At 36.7% G+C, this 13795-nt stretch overlaps 1 protein-coding gene across 1 annotated transcript in view; it reads right to left on the reverse strand.

Moving 5' to 3' along the window:
• Positions 1-13795, reverse strand: part of SYN2 (synapsin II) — a 203858-nt gene that overhangs the window by 33187 nt on the left and 156876 nt on the right. The window contains exons 7-9 of the mRNA XM_075096744.1: positions 13379-13521; positions 8042-8116; positions 3909-4011 (exon numbers count right to left, since the gene is read on the reverse strand). Coding sequence (XP_074952845.1) covers positions 3909-4011; positions 8042-8116; positions 13379-13521 — 321 coding nt within the window. The remainder of the gene's footprint in view (positions 1-3908; positions 4012-8041; positions 8117-13378; positions 13522-13795) is intronic.

The following is a 13795-nucleotide window of genomic DNA, read 5'->3' on the forward strand; positions in this document are numbered from 1 at the left end:
TCATGTTAGTTCACTAATCCTTCCATATTTTTCCTGAACAGTCATTACTCTACTCATACAGCAAACACACTTTGCATAACTTGAATGGTCATGAGGCTTTAAAATAAGTTATTTAAAAATTCTCATCCTTTTAACCAAATATATATAGAAGAGAAACTACTAGAGAAACTAAACCAGAAAAAAAAAACCTGTTTACCCTTCTTGAAGAAGTGGGGCATGAAGACTGGATCTAACATTAAGAACCAACACATTCTTACCTGCAATGTAAGTGTACCGTACTAGATCATAGATAAAGAATCACTTTATAGTGGTCTTTTTTAAGAAGTACAGCTAGAACATTAGATTCATGAGACACAGTGTTGTACTGATTCTCTAATATCAGCCACTGGTACAATTTGTTGCTCCGTGGTTTTGGGGAAAAAAAGAAAGCAGAATGTCAAACCAAGAAATGACAAAATGACCATTGCAAAGCAGTTGAAAGGCTATGACACTAAAATAATAAAATTATTGGTATCGGCTAAAAAAGGAAAGGAAAGGAAAATATGAAATTAATTAATAACCTTCCAGAATTAGTAATATAAAAAGTAATTTATATGTCAGACTTTCTAACATTAGTTTAGAACAGATTTTTGTAACAAGATGAGTTGTTACATGTAATACTTAAACACTGTGGGTATTGTAAAACTATTGTCTTGGATTATGCATGTCCTAAAGCTCTTGTTGAACACCTTTGTCAAAACACATACTATGTACTAAGTACTTATTCCTGTAAAATGTTGCTCACCCAACCTTATTATAGAAAGTCCCTCTGAAGTTAATTTCTGTCTAGAACGCTGAGTATATGAAGGACACTTTAGTAGAATTCTACCCTAATTCACTTTCACTTGGAAGCTGGCTAAAATATATGTATACTTTCCTATTGGTGGTTACACTGGTTGAACATTCAAACCAAAAAATCAGGAAGAACATATCTGCATATGTTATTTCATACATTAGGAAGTTTTAATGTTTGTCAGATCGTATCAGCAAAATTAAAGTGTCAGTAATACAGAAGCATTTAGTTTTGTAGTAGGCGTACCAGTTACCATGAAAACATGAGAGCATACGTTTCAGTAAGGGACTGCAATTGGAGTGTAAACCCAGTATTTATAGACTGATTGTCTTGCTCGCTACTGGTTCTTGATTGCAACATGTACGTGCTAGCTTTAGTAACACATTTATCTTCCCGCACTGAAAGTACACAAAAGGCAGAGATTTTTCCTTTGCTGGTGCAGACGGTCTTCTACTCTTCATTGTATCATAGAATTATAGTGCAATAACTGTTAAAATTATGGTGTAATAACTGTTGATGTAAGCTGGCTTTTTAGTAGCAAATAATCCTAGGTTTTACAGTTTTACAGATGTTCTGTTGGATGTGAACTTTGCAAACAATTCTACTTTTCAATGTCTTACCCAGATTCTAAATATTCTTGCTAATGAGCATTACCATCTTCCAAACAATTCAGCTGATTCTGTAGAATAGCAGGAATTATCACGCTTCTATCCACTCTTTCTTTTATTTGCAACATCTATTATGTACACTAAAAATGCTCTATAAACCCGGTTCCTGATGTATCCCACAGTTCTCAGAATTCTTTTTGCTTGAATGTATGACTGTATCTGGCATGGAAAATCAGGGGATTTGTTCAGAATCAGGAAGTGGGGTACTCTGCTGGTCTATTCTATAATTTGTGCTGGCTGTTACGTTTTCAAAAAACTGACCCACTTCTACCCAACAGACTTCCCAGGCCTGATGCAGGCATTAGTTTGTGTACCTGACTCCAGCAGAAGCTGATGACGTTTGCTGGCTTTGTTCAAAAATTTGAAAAATTGTGCAGTATCAAAAATGTGGAAACAGTTGAGTTGAGTGAATGAAAGCGACATGCATGTCATCGCACAGGAACTTGCTAACTGAGGAATGCCACAGAAGTGTCAACTGTTAAAATAAAGGAGACATCCTTCCCTTTCACTGGAAGCAGAAAAGGTCTAACTATATTTGTACAGAAACAGCAGGATGAAAAGAAAGTAGGGAATAAAAGAGATCGGTAGGAGGGACTCAGTAGTGTGGGTTGATGCCAATCATTTCTCAGGCTAGCTTTAGCTACAGTGTATAAGAAACATTATTTTAATGTCTGAAACCTCTAGTTCTTGCAAGAATATAATCGCTAAATGCAATCCTACTCTAGTTTTGTGTATTTTTGCATGCAATCTTTCAGTTTTAAACTACTATTTTATGAAGTAAAATAACTAAGATCTTATGTTTTAAAATAATCTATATTTCTTTATTTTGTAGTTTAAAATGTGGGGTCAAAATTTACTGGATTAAAGCCAGCCGAATCAGCATGAACTATCTTAAATGTAATGAATTTACATAAACGGGTGTGTGTGGAAAATACTGAGACCCATCCTCTGAGACATTTAGGGGCTATGGGAATTGCAGAGTTTCCTACGAAGCTTTAAAAGGCATATGGGAGGCTACCAAAGCCCAACTGCTGGAGAGGAGCTTACTTGTGAGCAGAAGTCCATATCTTCCCTGTAAGCAGAAATGGCCAAGATGGCTACAGCCAAACCGTGAAGCAGCACACATGACAATTCTTACATTCAGGAATTTCCACTACATTGTATCACCAGAAGTCAGAGTCGTCTGTTTTCAGAAAGAGGAAAACACTTTTTTTTCACTCTTTCAAATCTCAGCCAGGTTTCACTGGGTGAAGCACTGAACATTTAAAAGAAACTCTGGGGTGCTGTGGAGGGGAAAGACTGCGCTATATGAAGGAGCAACAGAGGAGGTTTAGTATGGAATCCTAAATTTTATGCTACAGTGGGTTTTGATACAACAAGACACAATAAGTTCTGATTTGTCCAGGCAGACTAAGGAAACAGCATCTCAGGAGGTAGTGATTAATTCTGTTTTTTTGCTGAAAGTTTAATGATGCAAGCTGCTCAGTCCTCTAAAGTGCTATTGATTGATTTGGGAATTACTAGCAATTGCAACAGTGATCAATACATTTGTGAAAAGTGAACAGAAGAAAATACATTCAGCTGTTCAACAACATGACAAAACAAAGATTTTTTTTTACTTCTACAAAGCTTTTCTGTTATAAATGGATACAAGTAAGAAGAGAGGGTCAATCCATAATGTCCAGATTACTCTCACGGTTTAGAAAAAACACTCTTACTTTTCCTTTAGCAAATATCAACCTCTTTTAGAGTGGGGAGATTCTGAAGCTCCTTGCCTATCTCCTGAATGAAATTCTAAGAACAGGGAAAATGCTGAAGAAATTCTGAATTGTGATGGGCAAGTGATAATATCTTGTTTTATGGCTAGACAAATTTATATTTATCCATCATAAACTTAAGGTAAATGAGAAACGTAAACTTTTCAAAATTATTCACAGCAGAAACTTCTGATTCATGAGGAATCAGATCTTAAAGGTAACATTTAGGCTAGAAAAAAGTAAAGTTGTTTCCACTTCATTCTTAATTTCCCTTTCCATTTAAAGGTATAATTTTGCTGGGGTTCCCTTGGGATAGTGCTATCTATAAACCTTCCAGGAAAAACTGGTAAGCCTGCTCAGGAAAGAAATCATAAGGGTTGGGAAAATGTGACATCCACATTTGGTTTTGTTTTTTAGTTTGTGTACATTTCCTCAAACACTAAAAGACATTACCATATATATGGTTACATTTTCCAGCAAGTGTTGCCACTAACTTGGACATGTGGCTTTGTACTATGATTTAAACGTTGCTCAAAAACACACAGCCTTTCCTGAAACACAAATAAGCCAATGCCCAGCTATCACAAATATTCTTTACTTGGGAATCTGTAATATAAAAAACCATATACTGAAAAAAGTAGAATTGCTTACCTCAAAAATATAATCTTTTCCATCCTTTCCATGTACAGCTTTAACAGCACAGATGTCCAAACCACCAAATATTTCAGAACAGGTGTCAACCCAAAGCTTGTACCTGTTTCACAAAAACAATTTTTTCTGTGAGTATCTCCTCAGGCTCTTGTTCTTCTATAGGCTTAACCTAATAATGTATTTTATATAATGTTTGCTCTCAATTCAAACTTTTCACTATATTGTTAGTTTTACTGAATTCGTATTCCCAGAATAGTAGCTTAGAGATACTGGCTTGATTACTCTACTTTTCCCAGTAGAATCCAGAAAAGTTGTGGCTCTGTATCCTGACCTAGTATTATGCTGGATTCTGTCCCAGTTTATATTGGTCCAAACATATGTCTGCTCTAAACTGTGAGTAACCTGAAGATCAGACATGCTGAAACACAAATAGCATTTAGCTATATCCCATCCCGCATCTCCAGTGCCCTTATACTAGTACAGCTTGCTAGTTGTGGCTGTACTTTATGTGAGAACTCCACAGGAGGATTTATCATCTGACCGTTTTTTGTGGCTTCGGTGATGCCAAGAGGTTTTAGAAAGTAGGGAACAGTGCTTCTGATTTCCTCTGAAATTCAAACTTGTGCATCTTTGCACAGATTCAAGTGTGACAATCCTCTTGCTTATTATGCTTGGTAGTGTACTTAATTATGGATGGGTTGTATTCTTTTATGAGCAAAACTAGAATGGGAGTCTCCCATTCTTAAATTACAGACCCAACTGTATTTCAAAGTAGCAATGATAGCTTTATATGTACCTCATTGAACAAGACAAAAGAAAAATCAAGACAAAACAACCCTTAAAATGATGCAAGAGAAACAACTGTATGACACTATGTAAAAGTTACGTAGCATGCAGACAAGTATAATATTCTTTGTGTAGGGTTACAGCAACTATAGTTAAATTCGGCAGCAGTTTAAAGAATTCTGAGAAATTCTACAACTCCTAAAAAAGGCTAGTGTTTCATACAGTATTGAACATAAGAACTCTGCAATTTCATTTCTAACCTCAAAATAAGAAATATGGACTGAGGAAAGGACAGTTTACCCATTCTACATGCATTAATATGATTTATTTTTCTTGCGTGAAGAGCTTTATCCATCCTATGAATAGTGAGATTATCCGACTAAAAAGGAATGAGGTGGGACTTATTAGAGAAGCAGTGAGGCAATTCCTGTGATCAAGTACAGAACCGTTAGTGACATAACAGGGAGCCATAATACTTTGCTGAGGGTGTTTGGAGGTGATGTAAGCTGTATGTGTTTGCTCAATGGCAAGGAGTGACTCACAGGACACTAAATAGCATTGAAAACTTTCATTAATAGCATAGCTGTGCACGGGCACCAGTATGTAAGGTTATGATCTTGAAAGGTTATATAGCCAGATATCACAGTTCCACCAACTGAAGGACAAGGTTTGCTTAACGCCCCCGCCCCAGTTTTAAAGCACCTATTTACCCTAAACTTGTTTTTTCTTTCATTGGCTAGTATTTGAGCATAAATGAGACCTATTTCCTTTTACAAATCCTCTTCTGCTCTCTCCTGATCCAGCCTTTGAGCCATGATGATAGATTTGCCACATCATAGTATTTTCCATTGCAAAAATTTGATGTAATAAACATAGCATGACTTCACTGTAGGATCAAAGGAAACTCATTGCTGGGCTGAGAGTTTCATTCACGTATAAATATCTTCAGTAATAGCATTCTTTCCAAGTAAACTTATTAGTTCACATTCTTGATATTTTCTTATATGGTCTGTTCCAGAGGAAAAGTCTTTCTTCTAAGCAGAATAGAAAGAAATTGATACAACTGTTTGAAAAAATCCTGATGGTAATATTTTAGCAATGAAAATAATTTTTTTCCTGTGAGAAACATGTTTTTTGTCCAAAATGAGAGGCTTTTTGGATGTCTGACAATTTCAACATCTGCAGATGCACTGACTGACTGGACTGCTTGTATACACTTGCTTATAAGTAATTTTTTTTTTTTGGTGTAAAATACCAACATGTATCTTAGAAAGTCATGACGACTGCAAAACTTGTCTTTAACAGTTAATATCTGGACTTTATATGAAAAAAATGAAGATATTTTCTTTAAAATAGCAAAACATCAATCAGATGTATGAAAGCATTTTTAATAGTCTATATTCTGCCAACAAACACAGAGCTGGAAAAATAAAGTTACATTTGGAAAGAGAGGTCTTGGATGGACTAGCCTGTAGTGTTTTAAACCCAAGGCTTGCCCAGTAGGTTTGACAGGAGGTCACAGTTCTCATTTTCGCAGAGCCAATATAGTGTGCAGCAGCCTCAGAACTGACCGATAATAAAGTATTGTTCCTCACGTGTCTGACATGAAACATCTGGCATGCCAAATGAGGTGTGCACAATTAGCACTGGTCTCTATTCTTCTGGTCCTATCTGGGGAGCAGTGCTTCTGAAATAGAGGGGTCAATAAGAATGTGTAACATTGAAATGTGCTTGGTATGCTGTTAAACTACTACAACTCTTCAGAAAACTTCAATTTTCCCTTCTCTTCCTTGCTCTGCTTTGTGGACTTCAGTGAGTAATCAAACAAAAAGTGGGGCTATGTGATGCGTACCTCTTTCTGTTATGAGAAAATATCTATCTTTTCTACGCCTTTGTCTTCACCAGCTTAAAAGAAGTTTTTTTTTTTCTTGGCTAGCATTTTTTTAATTGGAAAATACCTCTTATGCTCTAATTATCTTACATTCAAAAATGGAAGCAGAAGCAAAGCACATACAGCATTTATAGTCAGGTAGGTAGGCAAGGTTAGTATTTCGTACTCATTAGCCATACTTGATATTGTTTAGTTTTCCTTACAGCAAAACTAAAGTGCCTGTGTTTTTACAGAGGAATAGCTCATGGACTGTAATTATATGCACTAAAGCACACTCTCTTCCCTCTCAGTGAAGGCATAACCTCACTTTCTAAAGGAAGGTGGGAGGGGAATGAGAAAGAGAAAATAATGTGGCTCCACTCCATCCCCAGAGGGGAGATCAGTGAGGGCACAGTCTAGACAGGGGTTGGGCAGCAAGGAGTTGTAATTCCCGTCTTATTTGTTTTCACCTTTGTCAGGGCAGTTCCTGTGTCTCCCTCAGCACACAAGAGAGACCAAGTAGGTTCCAGACTTAAAAAAACCAACACAACACAACAAACACACCAGAAAAAAACTACTGTTGAACTTTAAAACAGCTTTTAAATTACATTTTTATTGTACAGAGTTTCTTCAGCTTCCACTGGTAGCAACCTTTGGAGAAGCTAAAAAAAAAGAAAATTCATAGCCATCAAAAAGCCTCATAGATTTATTTTGCAGGGAAAAGAGGCCTATATGTTGTGGAGGAATTTGGAGCAAGTGAGTGGTATTGAGATAAGGGCTCTGTCATTAGAAGACCTGAGCTTCAGAATGGTACTGCAAGGAGAACGTTTTTGACTGAACTGCAAAATGTATCCAGCTTAAGGACGGGAGAGAATAAGAAAAGGACAGTAAACCAAAGTACAGAGCTGGAATGATGACACAAGGGAAATAAGCTTCAGTATATCCCAGAATCTGGGTAAAAAGCCTCTCAGTGCAATTTAGTGGAAATTTCAGAAATCAAAAATAAGCAATTTAGCAGGATCAAAAGTAGAAAAGAGAAATATTATTTAAATAGGCAAAATTAAGACCAGATTGCTTGGTTATAACCAATGATGTAGAAGGAGACAAGTTTAAAACACTGTGGCATGGGGTAAGACTGTTAGGTAAAAGAGGACAAATGAACCAGAGGAAAAGACTGACTGGTTGAATCTGACAAAATGAATTTTATAAAGGGAATACCAGCAGTTTTCTAGGTGCAGATATGGATGTAGTAACCCAAGGGTGATGCATGTAAGCTCCCAAGGCTAGTACTTAGTTTGGGTAGTTAAGTCTGAGACAAGTCACATGGAAACTCTTGGCTCAGGTTCTTTCATCTAATTCAAAGATCTTTTTCCAAAATGAATGGGAGACATGTATTTACTGTGAGTTTTTAAAAATTAATTTAAAATAAAATTCCATTAATTTTTTTTAATTACCTTTTACATGAGACTCGACTTACTTATCTGACATAGCAATTTGTTCCAACATTGCAGAGCCCGTGTTTGTCTTCCAGTTTCCAGATATGGAAGTTCTCCTGAAAGGGGGAAAATATTACAAAGACAGCCAGCAGTTTTATATTTTCACTATCACTTAAATGACTCCAATTTTCACACGAATACTATAGCAGTATTTATACCTTTTTCATATCCAGCAGCTTATAACAGAACATCTAAAATGCAAATAATTGTAACAGGCATTGCAATTGTCAGTAATACTTCACTGTAGGTATGTTATGAAGGTACGACAGTGCTGTGAATTTTTTGTTCTCATTCATTCATTTAAGACTTTTTTATAGAAGAACTGCTCTGATTAAGTGAAAATGTTAGCAATAAGCTGTTATCAGTTATAAATGGATTGAATAGCCTGTAACATGTTATTACTGCAAATGTCAAGAAACTGAAGCTTCAACTTCTTATTTCAAAACCATACCACTACAGACTTAGGTCCCAACACTTTAAAATCAAGATATCTATCTCATTAACATCTCTGAAAGGATCTCAGATCTGGCTTAGAGCTGGATTTTTGTTTTTCCTCCAGTTTTCGTCTTTTCTAGTTTACTACTATAATCTAAACAATTTATGTCAAGGCTTGAGTATACCATCTTTTATTTAATCTCTAAGAAAAAAAAAATCATAGAAAGTTTTTTTCTTCTCAGACCTTGGGACTGCTACCATGGCTGAGATTATTACTGTTTTCTGAAACCTAAATGCTGTACTGGGAATAGGCTAAGGATACAAATTATGAAGTGTTTCCAGTTAGTAAAATAATAGGAACATCTGTAATGTATTAAAAGTATATTAGGCAGCAGCTATAGTTTTCTCCCCATTTTTCTATTAACCTAATTATGAGGGTCAGTAGCAACTGGGGGAGGTGGAATGCTAACTTTTCTGTGGGAGCCTCTCATAGTTGACTTTTAGAGCATAAAGTTCTTGTAAGGTGCCCTATTCTTTGCTGATGTGGGAGAAACAAGTGAAAGGGGAAGGTACATGTTGAGTGCTGTGTGTAAGGTAACTTTGCCCAGGCATAAGCCTATTTTGTGACTTCTGCTTCATTTTGCAAGTGATATTTATTTATACGTGTATAGATGTGTTCATACACATGTATCCTGCATAAGAAAGATAATGCTTCTTACAAATCATGATTCAACTCTATTGCAGAATTCTCAAAGGCATTCGTTAGCATGTACTATTTAAGGTTTCTTTTAGGAAGGAAGATGTGACCAAATCAGGAAAAAAATAATTGTCCTGAAGACATTTAGGAAGCATTTAGTTCAAGATCCTCAGCTGCATTGATGTAATCTCCGCACTACCGACTAGAGGAGAAAAGATGGTTTGCTTTAAGTTGTGCTTTCACTCAACAACGTGAAAGGTCCCTTATTGTACCTGAAGCAGTCTCACAACTGGATGCTTGGCTGGCTGTAACAATGCTGTAGGGACCAGTTGAGGACTGAGAGGAACACTATGGACACAGACCTAACTAGTGTGATCTCAATAGCTTGTGGGCTGGAGCTGCCAATGCTAGGTCTGTCACACAGAGGAAAGCCAAAACAACAGGGTTGTTGCATTAGACCATGGTTAAGTGACACAAAAGTACCCGCCCAGACCATCTGGCACTTTAAAACTTAGATATGATTTCTGTAATTCATTTAATTCACATATGATTTCCTCTACTGAAATATATAGCTTTCCCACCCTTCACTTCCATGCTGATGATTTCTAAGGGTCTTTCACATCGTTATTTCTTAATCTTTTACTAAATACTGACTACAGAAGACAACTTGTAACACTTTTGAGTACTTTACACTTAGGCTTAACATGTTTTCACTTGATGTGGTCTTTGCAAAGGAGGAAGAACTGTTTTAACATCAGGGAAAAGGAATTATGATTAGTATAAATGATTCATAGTAACTTGAGCTTCCCCTTTTCAAACACCTTTCTGTTTTAATTAGTACCATTTAAAGTATGTAATCCAAATTGTCTGGACAGGGACTTGTCATCAGAAAAATACGTAGAAAGGTCTACCTACAGTTCTTGTGTAGATAGCCTGCTTAGCGGTTCAATTCTATAGCATTGTCTCTTGGTTGATGTACTCTACTTCTGTTTTATTGCCCTTTTGATCAAAGTACATTAGGTTATGGGTTCAGAGGATTGCTTCTGGAGAGGAGATTTAGATGTAGTGTTTTTCTATTTGTTTTTCTTCACTGTGTGTGACCCTTTTAACTCTGTTTCCTTGAAGTCAGATGAATTCTGTAATGGTACCAAGTGTAGTTAAGTATGCGTCACAAAACGTTTTGAGGAGCTGTGGTATTTAGAGGGATCCAATGTTGCATTTTGGCTATAATCTCTACTGACAGATGATAAGCACCAGTGTTTTGTGAGTCATGGATCCACTTATACCACAATTTCCCACAGAATTATAAAATTGAAGCTCTTAATAACTCTCTTTAAACTACAAAAACAAATGTTCAGCTGGTATTTTTTGTGGTGGCTCTCTAAGTACTCTGTTCCTGTGTCACAGAACAAAATGAGAACCAGCTGTAACACAATATTCTACTGACATAATGTGTATGTATGCATATGAATAATTTTTCAGACCTTTGGTAAATTTCCTTTTCATGATGCTTTGTAACAATGGATCGGTATTTCATTTTTTTGTGTGATTTAATTGCATGAAAGAATCTAGAGAAAAAATGATTGCTAGGTTTTTAGCATTTGGATGAACCCATAGTTTCTGAGTAGAAACTTAAAAATAAATAAAAGGTAGGAGGAACAGGCTGTCATTTTAACTTATTTTTGCTGTCCCTTAGCCCAACTGCTGCTTCTGTGAAGAAGAAACATTTATGTTTGAAAATGATAAATTTACCATGGCTGACTCTTCCAAAATTACTCTAGAGACTGAGCAGCATTTAAATTTCAAGTCAAAGAAAAAAATGTAGGGCTCCCTCCTATGAAACGTAGTGGTCCAATTTCTACCCTAGGCAATGAACTGTCACGTTACTAACACTGCATCTGACTGCTGGCATCTGTTGGTGTGTCAACCATTAAGAGTGGGGCCTTATTCCTAAGACTCTTGTCACTTGGGAGATGTACGACAGAGACAGATCAACCCTGTTTATAATAAACAACAGAGGAGGGGAGAGGTGGGTAGTACAACACAAGAAATCTGCCTGTCAAAGCACTGACAAGAGAAAAAAGTACTATCCTAGCCTCGAAGAGACAGAATTTGTTGTATGGAAAGGTCTGAAGTAGAGCAAGAAAGCTGACTGGTGACTGGAAGTAGAGGGAGAACAAAACTGGTGAATGGCACTGAGTAGAATAAAAGGGGCAAGGGAGAACCTGGGACAGTAAAAAAGACTAGAGGTAAGGACTAAGAGACATAAAGGTAGAAGTGGTCTGGGAAAGCGGTGGGATTGGACCAAGACATGGTTTGGACAGATAGCAGAGAGGTGACTGAGGTGTGGAAGCATAGTGCTATTAGAAAAATGTAGGATGGATGTCTCCAGATGAGGGGCTAAAGCCAGGAAAAGTCACAGTCTGGAACACCAATGTAAGACAAACATGCAGAATTGGAATTAACTTTCCTAGAGATGCCAGGGGCTAAAAGCTGTACCATTCAGAAGTATTTTTTTATGATACTTATTGCCTATAGGGAGAGGTGGGGTAGGCCCAGCACACCTGAAATTCTGTCGGGGGTGTGGAATACAGAGGTTCTGTCCTGCATCACTAAGAACACTGAAAATCATCAGCAAATGATTCCTCAAACCTCTCAATCCTCGCAAGCTATTTGAGCGTTCTGCTTTGGTCGCTGTGTACAACTCAAACTTCCAATGCATTGTTTTTGCATTGTTCAGATAGTTCTGGGTTCAAAATAGAGCAGAATGATTTAGTGTCCATACTGCTGGATGGATCTGACCTGTGGAACAGCACTTCCAGCCAGTTCTGTGTTGTGCTTTCTTGAGGCCCCTCAGACGTACAGTGAGAGGCAGATGGACTACAGAGTTGTTCTTGAAAGGCCTAATATTTTATGTTCTTTCTCAAATACCTCTTCAAGTCATATGTCAGGAAAGGTCACTTACTTGTACAGTTTTGATCTTGTGACAGTAATGTTTTAGGGGAGAAGTCAAGAGTATGTGGCCTTCCAATATCAACCTAAGGAGATATATTTTGCCCCTTCCCCCAGCCCTGGGGGGAAGCTTGTTGGCTCTCCTGAATTACTTGATGCTTAATGCTAACTCTGTCTTTAATATTATAAAACATTTTATGCATTTTCTTTAACCCAGCTCCAACTTTTTCCTTCTTTTAATATTTATGGTTTGCTTGGAGTTCAATTGTTTTTACTGATAAAGAACTAGACTGTACCCTACAAATGACAACATACAAGAAATTTCTGATCCCTCCAGTGTTACAGGAGTTCCTAGAGAAATATCTTTGCATGTGTATGTGGGTGTGCATATGTAAATGCCTATGTGTATTTTTATCCATATTTTGTTATATTTTTCCTGCCTCAGAATTGTAAGCATGAGGGAACAAATACATGAGATGATTTAACTTGTCTTAAAAACATGCATGAGTTTATGTCAAATTATGTTGCTTGATAATTGAAAGAGAGTAAAAATATGCCTAAATACAGTTACCATAGCTCAACTACTACACGATAACTTGTCTTGCTGCTCGAGCTTAATGTTGTCTCTGAAACTGAACCACCCTTTTAGCCTCTCATATACTCATGATCTTTAAAAAAACACCTAGATTCTAAAATTAGAAGAGATTTTCATCCATATATGTGAAGGCCATTGCAAGATAAGAATTTTTCTTATGTGTGTTAGGTTACAAGGAGAGATCTTTGTTCCATTAAAGTGTTATGACTTAGGGTTGTGTGAATGAATGCCATCTAAATATCCTTAGAGGGAGAAGAAAATTTGACTTGTCAAATCAGATTACTTTGTATCTTTTCACTCTAAGTTGGGAAAAGATAGAAAGGAATCTGATTTAACAAGTCCTCTATAAAAACAAATCCCCTTCCAACTGCTCCTTTCATTAAATGAAAAAATAAACAAAGGTTAGCAGGAAAACCACTCTGGCAGGCTCACCTGTTGTATTCTCCTTCTTCCAGTCACAATCAACTCAAAAAAAAGTTTTGATAAATCTAGAAAGTCTAAAATACTGTCGTTCCAGAGTATGACAAAGGAGGCATGGAGTCACCACATCAGCTCAGAGACTCATGCAACAGTCTTAATCTTATTGGTGCTTATCAATTTTGAAACAAAAGGATAAAAGAAGATAAGTTTTTGGCTCACATGTATGCTTTGTAGTTACTGCCTATCTTTTGGATCCTGATGTCATATTTGGAGTCTATGAAGGGTTCAGTAGTGGCGTAGGTCTGAGTAAGTGCTACCACGCTGGCTATGTCCTGAAAATCGTAGTGGTTGTCTACCTTGATCTGTAGTCATCATGCCACAAGCAAACAGCATATACAAAAGAAAAAAGAGCAATTAGGAATAAAATGTAGAATTCACTGGCAAATGGCATTCATGAGAAGTATGTTTTCTGACAGCATCAGTTTATTAAAAAAAGTCGCAGATATTTTATCTGATTTCTAGATGCTATAACATTCCTGCATTAAAGTATCTATTTTTCTAGGCAAAATATTACCTGTTCACCTGTAGAAAACAATTTGCAGATAGTGGAATTTTGTTTTGCCTTTTTTTGTTAAT

Source organism: Phalacrocorax aristotelis, chromosome 6, assembly GCF_949628215.1.
Source record: "Phalacrocorax aristotelis chromosome 6, bGulAri2.1, whole genome shotgun sequence".
In the NCBI taxonomy this organism is placed as follows: Eukaryota; Metazoa; Chordata; class Aves; order Suliformes; family Phalacrocoracidae; genus Phalacrocorax; species Phalacrocorax aristotelis.